Consider the following 12,015-nt stretch of genomic DNA (forward strand, 5'->3'; position numbering starts at 1 on the left):
GTAGAAAGCCAGATAATGAGCTCTACATCTTATGCTTAAACTCCTTCTGTAATGATTATAACTACTTTTTCTGTTTCTAAGGAAAGAAGTTACGGAAGCCGCATTTGTTGTTTTTTGGTCTGGAGAGGTTTCCTTTAGAAAGTTACAGCTTCAGTGAACTTACTAAAAGGACCCAATTCCTGAGCAGGCCTGCTGGAAAAGACTGCTTCTGCAGTCTAGCCACCTCCCATCCTGGCCCTCAAGTAATGCACAGCCTCAGAAGTGCCAGCTGCATACCCAGAGATGCTCAGAGAATCTACCTGAAAATGTGTTAACAGATGTATATGTGGAGATGGAAAAGAAATCGATTTAGCTGTGGCCAGAGATTGAGTAGAGTGGAATTAAGTTTAGAATGCAGGATATTTCACTCTGTTTAACCACCAGGTTAGACTATCTTCTTGGAGAAAAAAAAAACTGTAGCATTATTTTAAGTACTCTTCTTCATGCAGGTCAATTCTTTTGATTCTTTCAAAATAGCTAAATCAATCTGCTGGCGCTCTCTGGGCCTTCTTGACTTTGTCCTTTCTTTTCTTTGTATCATTTCTCAGGGCTGTTACAAAGTTGCATACATTTACCAGTAATTCAATGTACATTATGTTTGAAAAAGAAAAGCATTGAGTCTCTCCCTCTCCCTCCTTCCAACCAGGGAGGTAAAATTCTCTATGTAGAGTAGGGGACTGGTGAGGTCCAGTCGTGTATTGCAGGTGGCACAGCAGGCAGGCATGTGTCCTCTCTCCTGCTTTATTGTCGAGGGACACTATCGTTCTTCATTCCTATCTGCGTGATCTCTTGAATGTCAGCAACAGAAGGGCAAATATTCTCTATTGTCCGCCTATTGTTCATCCAGCACATAACACACTGTTTAGTACATAGTAGGTACTCAATAGGAAATTTTTTTTTTTTAGAGGTTGGCACCTGGGCTCACAACTGTTGCCAATCTTTTCTTTTCTTTTTCCTGCTTTATCTCCCCAAAACCCCCTGTACACAGTTGTATATCTTAGTTGCAGGTCTTTCTAGTTGTGGGATGTGGGACGCTGCCCCAACATGGCCTGACGAGCGGTGCCATTGTCCGCGCCCAGGATCCGAACCCTGGGCCGCCACAGCGGAGCGCGCGAACTTAACCACTCAGCGTCAGAGCCGGCCCCGGAAATTTTTTGAATCTATGGATGATTTCAGAAATTTACTTAAAGTACATCTCTTATCATCTTATAAACGTTCTCATTACATTGAAACACTTATTTTGACTTGATTTATACTCCATATAAATTTATTCCTATGCAATTTAAGTAGGAAAAATGTTTTATATACAAGGTTGTAGGTGTTGGGTTTAGTTTATTATAAGAATTATTTTTTCGGACTTTGCCACATTAATTGCTTGAGTGAATGTGACTACTGTTAATTTGAAATTCATTGAAGGAAGTTTAGTAGTAATTTAGGAGTAAATTTTAGTAGTTCATGTTCCTCTAAAAGCCTAGAAAGGCATATTGTACAAAAGGAGAGAAGGTTAGCTCTCCCCTGACAAGGATGGATGAAGACCTTGGGCCTGACAACACACCCATGGTTAAGGTATTGCCACCTACTTTGTGGCATCTAAGCATCATTTTTAGGATCAAAAGCAAAAATTTCTGTGGTCACACACATGTGTGAGAATAAGAATAATGGCACTGGAATAAAAGGGAAAAGGATATAAGAAGGAAAAAAAAAAAAAGCCCTGAGAAGAAATCAGTCTTTCTTAACCCACCCACATACATACAATTTCATTCTTTGACAAAAATTGACATCTCTACTTCTCCTAATTGGAAATGGTGTTTATTTAACCACCTCTTATATAGACTTTATTATTTGCAAGTAATGTTCTAAGAACTTTACACATATTGAACTAATTTAATCCTCATAACAACTCTATGAGTTAGGTGCTATTATTATGCATAGCGAGATTTAGCTCTTGCTCAAGGTCATCCAGCTGGGAAGAAGGAGAATGGATCCAGAGTTTCCACCCAGGCAGTCTGGCCCTAGAGCCTTTTAAAATATGCTGCCTCACTGAAGAAGCACCCACAAGGGATAAGTCAAGGCCAGGCTAGTGTGCAGAGGTATACCAAGTCTGGAGCACTCCAGACTGGCTGACTCCCACCCAGAAATGTGCAGCTTTTTCATCTTTAGGCTTTGAGTTGGTTTAAGGATGGATTCAGAAGCCCACCTCCAAAGATCAAAGTGAAGGGCGACTGAGAAGGGCATCTCAGAGAGGAATCAATAGTAGCTAATAATAGCTAATACTTATTGAGTGCTTACTATGAGTATGGCACTATTCTAAATATGTGAATTAACTTATTTCATCCTCAATATAACCCTTAAAAAAAGGTACTATTGTTATCTTCATTTTACATATGGTGAAGCTGAGGCACAGAGAGGCTGGATAATTTGCTGAAGAATGGGCAGCTGAAAGGCAGAATTTGGGGTTCATATCCAGGCAGGCTGGACTCTAGGTCTGTGCTCTTAACCACTACACTAGTATGGTCTCAAGGAAAAGAGGCCATAGACCTCGACTCTTAAGACCTCAAACAGCTCTGCCATTTCAGCCTGTTTGTTATTTTGGTCCCCCACCTGTTTTCCCATAAAGGAAAGTCATCACAAGGAACACTCTTAGAATTAAAAGAGCTCATAGGCTTGTCTTCAGGAGAGTAATAGAATAGTGGATGATGAGGAGACTCCACTCCCTGGCTGGAAGGAAGAGGAAACCCAGGGAGGAAGTGTGATGACACCCCTGACAGAGAGAGATTCGCTGAGTACAGGAAGGAATTGAATGTATTTGGATGAAAGAGAGCTCAGGATGCAAGTCTGGCTCTGGGGAGAGGCACTGGCATTGAGCAACCAAAGGCCCATTTGCAGCCCTGAGGAGCAGACAAACATTAGCCTAGAAGTCCAGGAGCACTGGGTTTTAGTGTCAGTAATTAGCCCTATGACTTCGTCGGTGTCCTGGAATTAATTGGTCAGATGCTTCCACGTACAATTTAAAACCATTGAGGTCAAGCAAACCTTTATAATAAATATTAAAACTGTCATGTTATAATTTAACAACCGTTATTATTTGTTTATGATTTCTTTATAGAAGCCTTAATGATTCTTTGGTTTTATAAGATAAACATAATCAGCAGGTTGCTTTTTAGCCAGAAACAGATATCCGGAACATGCCACAGTCGTATTGTCATTTTCAAAAAACTGAAAAAATATGTTCAGTCCAAGGAAAACCAATGAAACAAAAATTATGGCTAGTTGAACAATTTCCAAAATTGAAACTCCTTCTTAGATTATATTAGAATAAAGTCTTAAAAATCTGCAACTTTTTCCAAATGCTAGGGTCTGGGACGCAGTCATTACCATAGTGATTTATTAAAGGAGAAAGATCAAACTAATAAGAAGAAACTTGTATCATGCGTGATAGAATAACTAAATTAAAAATTCAAAAAAGGTTAAAGACCTAAAGCTGATTATATTCATGCAGGTGTGATCTGAGATGCCACCGGGTAGTCTCAGATTTTATCAGTGGTCCTCAGGTTGAATATCCCTGAAGTAGTAATGGAAATCCTCAAGTTATCTTCAGTATTGCGATATAAATATGCTGGTGATAATACCCAACCAAGTTAATGAAGGCATCAGATTTTGTCTTGGAATTCCATTATTGCAATACCAACGGTATAGTGATCAGAAACTCTAAGTTGCTGGACACACACACACACACACACACACACACGTATGCATGCATGCCCAAACATGAAAACAAATTTAATTATTTCTCAAGATAATAAAAGAAGTTCTATGTTGTGATATATTATGGAGTCTGAAATATTTGGTTTCCTCTGTCCCTTCTAGTTTATACTATAGTTCTCTGATTTAATTTAAGCTAAATTTTACAATGAATAAAGTATGGACTTTATTATAGGACCCCTAAGGGGTTCCTATGCTAGCTTGCTCTATCATTTTGCTGCTTTTGACCTTAAGTGATTGCTCATCTTAACTTCTTTGAGTCTGAACTTCTTCCCTTGCAAAAATGAGGGTGATACTTAGTTTGTCAAGTTGCCGTGGGATAGTGCCTGGCACATAGCAGATACACACTAAATGCTGATCCTGTTTCTGCCTCCCATCCTGTTACTGCTGCTATTAACAACTGAATTTTAGTGAAAGTTATCTACTTATACTTCTTTCTCACCTTTCAACTGGGACCAAGGACACATTTGGACCATGTGGGAAGTTAAACAAAGGTCACAACTGAGGTTCTTCATTATGTTCTGTCCATTTTTATTACTCTTGTTGAAATTGCTTATTTGTAATCCAGCAAGATTTCAAGACAATGGATTGAACAAGCACATCTAATATTGAACCAAAATGAAAGTGGAAGTTAAAGCTGCTAAATCAAAGATGAAATCAGCCATCTAGGCAAAGAGATTTCCAATCCAGCTCTTTAAGGCAAACACAAGGTTGAGAAACCAGACAGAATGTAATGTAGTTAAGAAAACCAGTGATGTCATTACCAGAGGCTGAAAGAGCTTCATATTGTCATGTCTTGAATTTTTAACTTTTTCTAAACTTCACAAAAACTCAGAGTTTTGCTGAGAAATCCTACATGAATCGAATTTATATCTCTTACTTGTGTCAGGGGTGCCCTATTTTGAAGAGACTACATTGCAACCCAAAAGCTCCACACTAAAAATGATCTTGGGCCATGGACCTCAGATCTAAAGCAGAGTAAAATCATAGGCTGCAAAGAGAGGTGAGGTGTCTGGAGAGTAGTGTCCGACTCTTTTGCCTTCGGCATTTCTTTGTTCTGAATCTCAACTTCCCTTAACAAGAATAGATGAAGTAATCTTTCTCTGCCTGTTGTCTCCCTTAGATCCCAAGTAACTGGCCTTACCTCTGCCCTTGCAATGTTGGGTTTTAGTTTTTCATGCTATTTAATCACCTGTCCTTTCAGAAGTCCATGTGAATTTACTTCAGCTCCTATGGGCATTTATCAAGCCCCTTCTCTGTGTTAGACCCTGTGGGGGGATACTGAAAATTCATCTTAGTCAAAGTCATGGCCATGCGCTCATGTTGCTCACTGTCTAGCAACAGAGCCATGTAATTAAACAATGAACCGTGCTATGATAGAGATGTAAACCACATGTTAGGTTCACAAGAAAGAGTGATCTTAGCCTGGGGATTTTGGAGACTCTTCATAGCCTCCTTTGTAATCTTTGTAAGGGAAGCTCTTTGTAACTTTCTCCAGGTGGCGTTCTCTAATTCCCCTTGTGGGCTGTCCTCTGGTCTTCAAAGCCCCCTGGAGCTCTCTCCATTTGATCACTTAACACTCTTCTGTTAATCTTTCCATTCAAGTAGGCACCCTTTGAGATTAGGAACTATGTTTTTAATTTCTTCTCGCAGCACCTTGATATAGTAAATGACATAGAGTAGTTTCTTAATAAATGTTAATTGTATGAATAAATGATGTGACATTTTGAATTTAGACTTACATAATAAGTGTGTCAGATGCTAAAGTACAGAAAAGACATTCCAGAGCAGAAAAATGTTGTTTCCTCTGCCTAGAATAATAAAAACTGTGATTTTTTTTTGAAAGTCTACTTTGTACCCAGAACTAACAATAAGAATCTTACAAACATTATCTCTAAATATCACAACAATTCTGCAAGGTAGGTGTTATTCTCCACAGTTCACAGAGATGGAAACCCAGATTTCTAGGGTTTAAATAACTGTGGATGCACAGCTGATAGGTAGCAGAATCAGAATTTAAACCTAATTTTCTCAACTTGAATGTCATAGTTATGCTATTGTTCAACACTTCTTAAGCTTGTGTATGCAGAATATGAATTCCAGGCATTAGAATTTGAGGGGTACTGCAGATATTACTAAGCAAAATGAAGTAGCATACTTTTTTATAGAAACTTCCAGAGTTTATGATGAATTCCATGATGTGGGCATAATCAATACTGCTATCAGTCTCAAAGAGAAAATAGACTTCTAGAAGTTTGGACATAAAAAAGAGGTTGTCAAGTATAGGTATGTGGATGTAAGAGTGTGTATATGTGCATACATGTCTAGGATGTGATTCGGAGTACAATTTTACTAATCCTAGTGGTTGCGATCATTCTGTGTTACTTTCTCAAAAGGCTCAAAAGGTGTATCTGAACCTTTGATTTTCACACACATACAGTGACACATGCAACCCACTTAGTCATTCAGCGAATGCCAACATAGTTCCACCCATCCCTTTAGCCCAAGGTTAAAGTGTCCGTTAGGTTCTCTGCAATCACGACGAAGTACAGATTCCTTCGTTTTGTCACTGGCTTTTCACTGCTTCTCATTTACCCTTTAGTTAAGGAAGAAACTATTTATTGCTAACTGTCTTTGTACACATTCTCACATATGAAGAAAAACTTGATGGTATAGTGTTGTGGCTAAGAGGACAGATGTTAGATGCCGATAGACCTGACTTCAAATCCTGGTTCTACCACTTTCTCAGTATGTGATCTTGGGGACAGTTACTTAACCCTCACTTCTCAGCTTCTGTTTTCTCATCTGTAAAATGAAGAAGATGACAGAGTTCTTGAAGGAATTAAGTGACATAATGCATGAGAATACTTGGTATAATGCTTGGAGTGCTTTGTTTTTATCTTCAGAGTTAATATTGTAAACAAAATAATGACGTCTAAAGAAAAAAAGAGACATCTACTTGGAAGGAAGGAAGAGGAAATAGTCTGTAATTATATATTTATAATTCAAATCATCCATTTAACTAACAAATATGTATTAGGTATTAATTATGAGCAAGGTGCTCAAAGTTTTAAATGCTTCAGTTTTCCGTGCCTGCCTGTATGTTTTCCACATTCCTCTATAACAATTTGCTAAGCAAGAAATTAAGATCACAATGGATGTGGAGTTTTCAGCTTAAAGTCCAAAAGTGGCAAAGGGCATCACTATTGGCCCCAAAGAGGGTGGATGAGGAACAGAGAAGGCCTTGCAGCAAAGACCTCATCAGAAAGGTAGCATTGGGCCTCCTGCCAACAGCTGCCCAGTAGTCTTCATTACATGGGCTGCATCCAGGTTGTGGGTTTTGAGGCTGAATATGCTGATCTTCTGTCTCTAATTTCTGCTGCCTGGGAAGAACTGGAGAAAAGTTTTTTCTTTTTCTTTTTTCTGAAGAACTTCTTAAGACGACTAAAGCTTTGTTTTCTTGAAAGGATCAACTGCTTGCTCTGTGTAGAGGCCCCAGTTCATATCTTCTCCTCCAATTGCCTCTTGAATTATTGTGCCCTTCTTGTGAGCCTCTGGATTGTTCCCATAATCCTCCTCTGTCACCTCTCCATTTCCTTGTTGGTTTTGAGATTGTTCAGTATTTCTCCATTTTACACTCTGTTTCATTAAAGGACGTATGTAAGCAGACTGAGAGCAGAATGGGTGCTGCTGAAACTCTTAATGCTTGTGGGACATAACCTTCAAGTGTGCTATCTTAGCTTGTGGCTCACACTGCAAAACCCAAAAAGCAGCCCGGGAAGGAGAACGCCATTCATTTGACACATATTTTTGCAAACTTTCTGTATGTCAGGTGCTCTGTATGTCAGGTGTCAGCAAACAATGTCAAAATGGATGAGATTTTTGAAAGAGAAAGGGCATCAGAGATCCTCTGAGAGGAAGAGACTGAGAATTAAGGAGATGAAGTGGCTGATCCAGGGACACACAGCTGACTAGAAGCAAAGCTAGGTCCCAAACCCAGGTTTCTGACACAAGTCTCCTGATATACTCTTCATAAGCATTTTAATTCTTAAGCTGCAGATATCTTAAGTGCAAACTGGGCAGTTGTGCAGAGTGTTTTTGCTCTATCTATCTATCTATCTATCTATCATCTATATATTTATGTTTTTTTAAGTGACTACGACTAAACGTGCCAATGACCCTGGCTCTCCACTATGTACTTCAGTTATTGAGGTGAAGCAGCAAGCTGCCTTGTGGTGACTTGCTTTTTATGGTTTTCTTTTTCCCCATTTAGAGTTGTCTTTGTTATCCCACTTAGTCCAAATTCACTAGGACTCCCAAAATTGAGAAGAGGCCAGTGCGTGTGTGTTATTTACTCAACCCCTGCATCCTAAAGATGGCCCAAAAGTTGTAGATTTCTAGTAAGCAATCCTGGTCCATAACAAACCATCCATCCTTCTATCCATCCATCCATCCATCCATCATCATTCAACAATAATGAAAATGTATTGAGCATTTACTAAGTAACAGACTCTGTATAAATATATAATGAAGAGTACAAAACAGATCCTATCTTTAAGGAACTTATGTCTTAACAGATAATTACAATACAGGGTGAAAAAAATTCTGTAATAAACTTTTATACAATGTTGTGGGAGACCAGGGGACAGGCTCCTGTTGATATCTGGGGAGAGAGAAAGAGGTGGGCAAGGAATGTTTCCTGGAGTACTTAATGGATGAGTTGATCCTTAATGGATGAGTAGGAGACATTTAGGTCAAGAAAAAGTATGTAGCAGGGGGTAGTGGTAGGCGGGAAGTGGAAGAATATCCTGGGACAGAGGGAACAAGATTGAAAAAGGCACAGAGTCGTCGTGGTAAAATAAGTGATCTGGGGGAAAAGGGAAGAGTTGCAGATGTTTTTGGGAGAGATAGGTTAGGGCCAAATCAAAAGAAAGCTTTGTATACAGTGCCAAGGACCCTGAATTTTGTTCTAAAAACAAAGATGACCTACTGAAAGATTTCGAACAGGGAAGTAATTCAGTCAATTATGCATTTTAGAAAAATTATTCAAGCTGCAGTATGGAGAACTGATTGGAATGAGTTCAGAATGATTATTGTTAAATAGCCCCAGACTGTTTTTAAATGGCTACACTGTTAATGTACGTATATCATAAATGTTATGTTATTTGGATTCTGTGTAGCCAGCCCTTTTTCTTTCGATCTCAAGAGCAGAGTCCTATGTGAGATTCAGGAGCTTGCCCAAGAGTGAAAAGCTGTGGAATTGCTCAGAATTATTCCATTGTTACTGATTTATGAAGAAAGTGTACATTTAGTCTGTTCTCTTATTTGTGGATCAAGAAAGACCTTTATTACACAGACAGGAAATCACCTGCAGTAAAACTGAGAGAGGTGTAAATTTGAGAGTATTGCTTTTTCTGAGCTGGAAGGAACTTTAAAACATGACTGGATTTCTGGTAGCATCTAAAAACATTAAGGAAAAAGCCTAAGCCACAAAGCCTGAAACATCAGTGATTAAATAATGTCAACATTTACCTTCAAGGATGCTTAACTGGGTTAGAAGAATGATCTGAAATTTGCTTAGATGGTCTGTCTCCACTGTTAGACACGATTCGCTTAGTAGTGGTGGGAGCACTTCAGACTTAAATCTGACTTCAGGCTGAAGTTATTACCTTACTAATATAAATGTTCCTCCAGGGTATCCCTACTCTTGCTTTTCAGAGAACTTCACTCTACTCTAAAAGGGGGCATTCTTCTTTTTCTAGGTCAGCTGACCTCAAAACCAAAAGATTCAGTAGAGGTCCTCATTTCCAGTAATTCTTTTCTTCAAACATAATAAAATAACCTTCAATTTTAAAGATATTATTTTTGAGGGTTAGAACTACCTCTGTGGAATGATCAATGAGAATTTGTCTGGTTCTGTCTTGGAAAAGAAGCAACATTGACAGGATTTCCTGAGTCTCTGCTGGTCTTGTTTACAAGTGCTCAGCTTTTGATAGAACAGCTCCAAGTTCCTCCGTTTGAAGTCTGGTATAAATATTTCAACACAGCAAACTTCTGTTTGGCAGTTTGGCATTCAAGTCTGATAGTGGGCAAGGCCTTAGGCAAAATTATTAAGTATGAGTAATATACTCCTCTCACTGATTTGGGCAGGGACTTGGTGGAAGCATCGAGGAAAGGTAAGTGAAATATTTATTGAACACCTAGTGAGTTAGGAAATTTACCGTTTCTTTTATTTAATTCTCACAATGATCCTAAGGACCATGAGTTGTTGTAAGAATTTTAACCAAGAAAAAAGTGAGTCATAGAAAAGCAACTTGTCCAAATTTATGCATCTAAGAAGTGGCAGAACCAAGATTTGTGGCCATGTCTATCTCCCAAGTCCATCGTCTTTCTACTGTTTCATGCTACCTGAAATAGCACCAGGTGGTACTCATTTTCCTGACACTCATTTAAAACTTTCTTTTCCACCAAGTTATATATTTTGTTTTATTGTTATTGTTCTCTTTATGTGTTTGTGTTGAGGATGGGGGTAGTTGGTAATGAAGCGTGGCCTATTGTAGCATAAACTTTGAACCTACAATTGGTTATGGACACCTTGAAGTTCCAGGTTTCTATGATATACTACACTATCACATCATTTAATCACTGTAACAGTTCTATGAGGACACTTTGTTATTGTGACTGTGACTGTGACAGATAAGAAAGAAGGATCAGTAAAGCTGTATTGATATTGAATATATTAAGGTGGATTTCTGACTAAATTCTACATTGTTTTCTCTATGTCACACTTCATTCTTACTAAAATTAGTATAACATGGTCAGAAAATTTTATTATCCTACATCTAGTCTCCTTAACTGCCTTTATATGTTCATTCACTTAGTCATTCATTCATTCAACAAGCATTCATTGGTGCATTGAATGTCTTTTATGGGCCAATCACTGGTCTAGGCCTGAGAGAAATAAGAATGAAAAAGACTGATAAGAATGAAAAAGAGTCTCTACCTCACCTGGAACACACATAATTTAGTGAATTATTTGCAATGTGCAGCCGACTATTACTTTTGGTAGCTTTGTTTGCTATTAAAATGCCCCTTTTTCTACCTTTGATACTCCATAAGAATAACTCATAGGAGGAACAAAATATGTTTTTGTGTGAGGAAGGCATTTGAGAAACACTGAGACTGAGTTCACAGGATTGGCATCATATTTCCCAAAACAAACAGACAGATCAAACAAATGATAAGGTGGCGCTTCTGACTGGCTGTCACCCTGTATCAGAAAAAGAAGGAACAGTGAGTGCAGGTGTTGAAATGTACAGTCAGTTAGACTGACTGCTGGAGTTCCAGAGCTTTCTTTATTTCCTCCTTCCTGACAAGAAATTGCTAGAACATGGAGAGTTAAGCCATCAGTTATATTGAGGTGAATTTTTAATGAAAGAAAATTTTCACTATGTATCATTCAGTAAAAAAATAGCGTGTTAGAAACTATGTACAATATCCTCTTATTCCTAAGACAATAAACATATGTATCAAATTTATGTAAAAAAACTAATATAGTATCAGTGGCTATCTTTGAAAGATAAGCTTATGCATTTATTTTTTTAATTCTCTTTTTTGTGAAGTTCAAATAATGGAGTCATTACTTTTGTCACATAAGAAATGAAATTTAAATTATTGTAATTTAAAAAATTGTTATTAAAAAAAGGAAGGCCACACAGTTAAAACCACTGCAAATTCCAAAGCAAAATGTACCAGGAGTGAAAATTAGACTGAAGGAAGAAGCAGGAGCTGTCTAAAACCTAACCTCTGGGCTCAGAAAGCAGGTAGAGAAACTCCTCCGAACACTTTTTAAAAGACCTTGTTGATGCTTGCGAGTTATGTACTCAGACTCAGGTTCTTGCCCTCGTTCCCCTACCCTGGGGGCCATTAGGAAATCACTGGATCTGCCAAGGCTGAATAGATGTGAATAGATATGTGCTCATATACCATGAGGATAAGTAGGGGTTATGATCATGGGATGGCACTAAGGATTTCTTGATGGGTCCGTAGGGTAAGGAGTTGAGGGATGTATCACTCATCATTTGAGTCTGTCAGCCTTCTCAGGTAGGCCAAGCCAAAGAAAGGTAAAGCTAACCTGATAGGCCTTGAACGTGTCTCTCTCCTCATTACTCCCATTGCCCTAGGAGGCAACAACTGTCTAGAGAGGGAGCTTTG

General features: G+C 38.5%; 1 protein-coding gene and 1 non-coding gene across 19 annotated transcripts in view; both read left to right on the forward strand.

The window, feature by feature from the left end:
• Positions 1 to 12,015, forward strand: part of DLG2 (discs large MAGUK scaffold protein 2) — a 1,809,506-nt gene that overhangs the window by 791,133 nt on the left and 1,006,358 nt on the right. The window contains exon 1 of one of the 18 annotated variants that reach the window (XM_070490540.1): positions 9,862 to 9,977. The exons of 16 other annotated variants lie outside the window; for them this stretch is intronic. In XM_070490540.1, coding sequence (XP_070346641.1) covers positions 9,918 to 9,977 — 60 coding nt within the window. In that variant the 5' untranslated portion in view covers positions 9,862 to 9,917. Of the gene's footprint in view, positions 1 to 9,861; positions 9,978 to 12,015 lie in introns of those variants that run through there. One more of the 18 variants, XM_070490534.1, reaches the window with a different exon arrangement.
• On the forward strand, positions 1,521 to 1,645 carry LOC123279226 (U6atac minor spliceosomal RNA). The gene has a single exon (XR_006517143.1). It is a non-coding gene; the product is annotated as a U6atac minor spliceosomal RNA (small nuclear RNA).

Source organism: Equus asinus, chromosome 20 (genome assembly GCF_041296235.1).
Source record: "Equus asinus isolate D_3611 breed Donkey chromosome 20, EquAss-T2T_v2, whole genome shotgun sequence".
Classification (NCBI taxonomy): domain Eukaryota; kingdom Metazoa; phylum Chordata; class Mammalia; order Perissodactyla; family Equidae; genus Equus; species Equus asinus.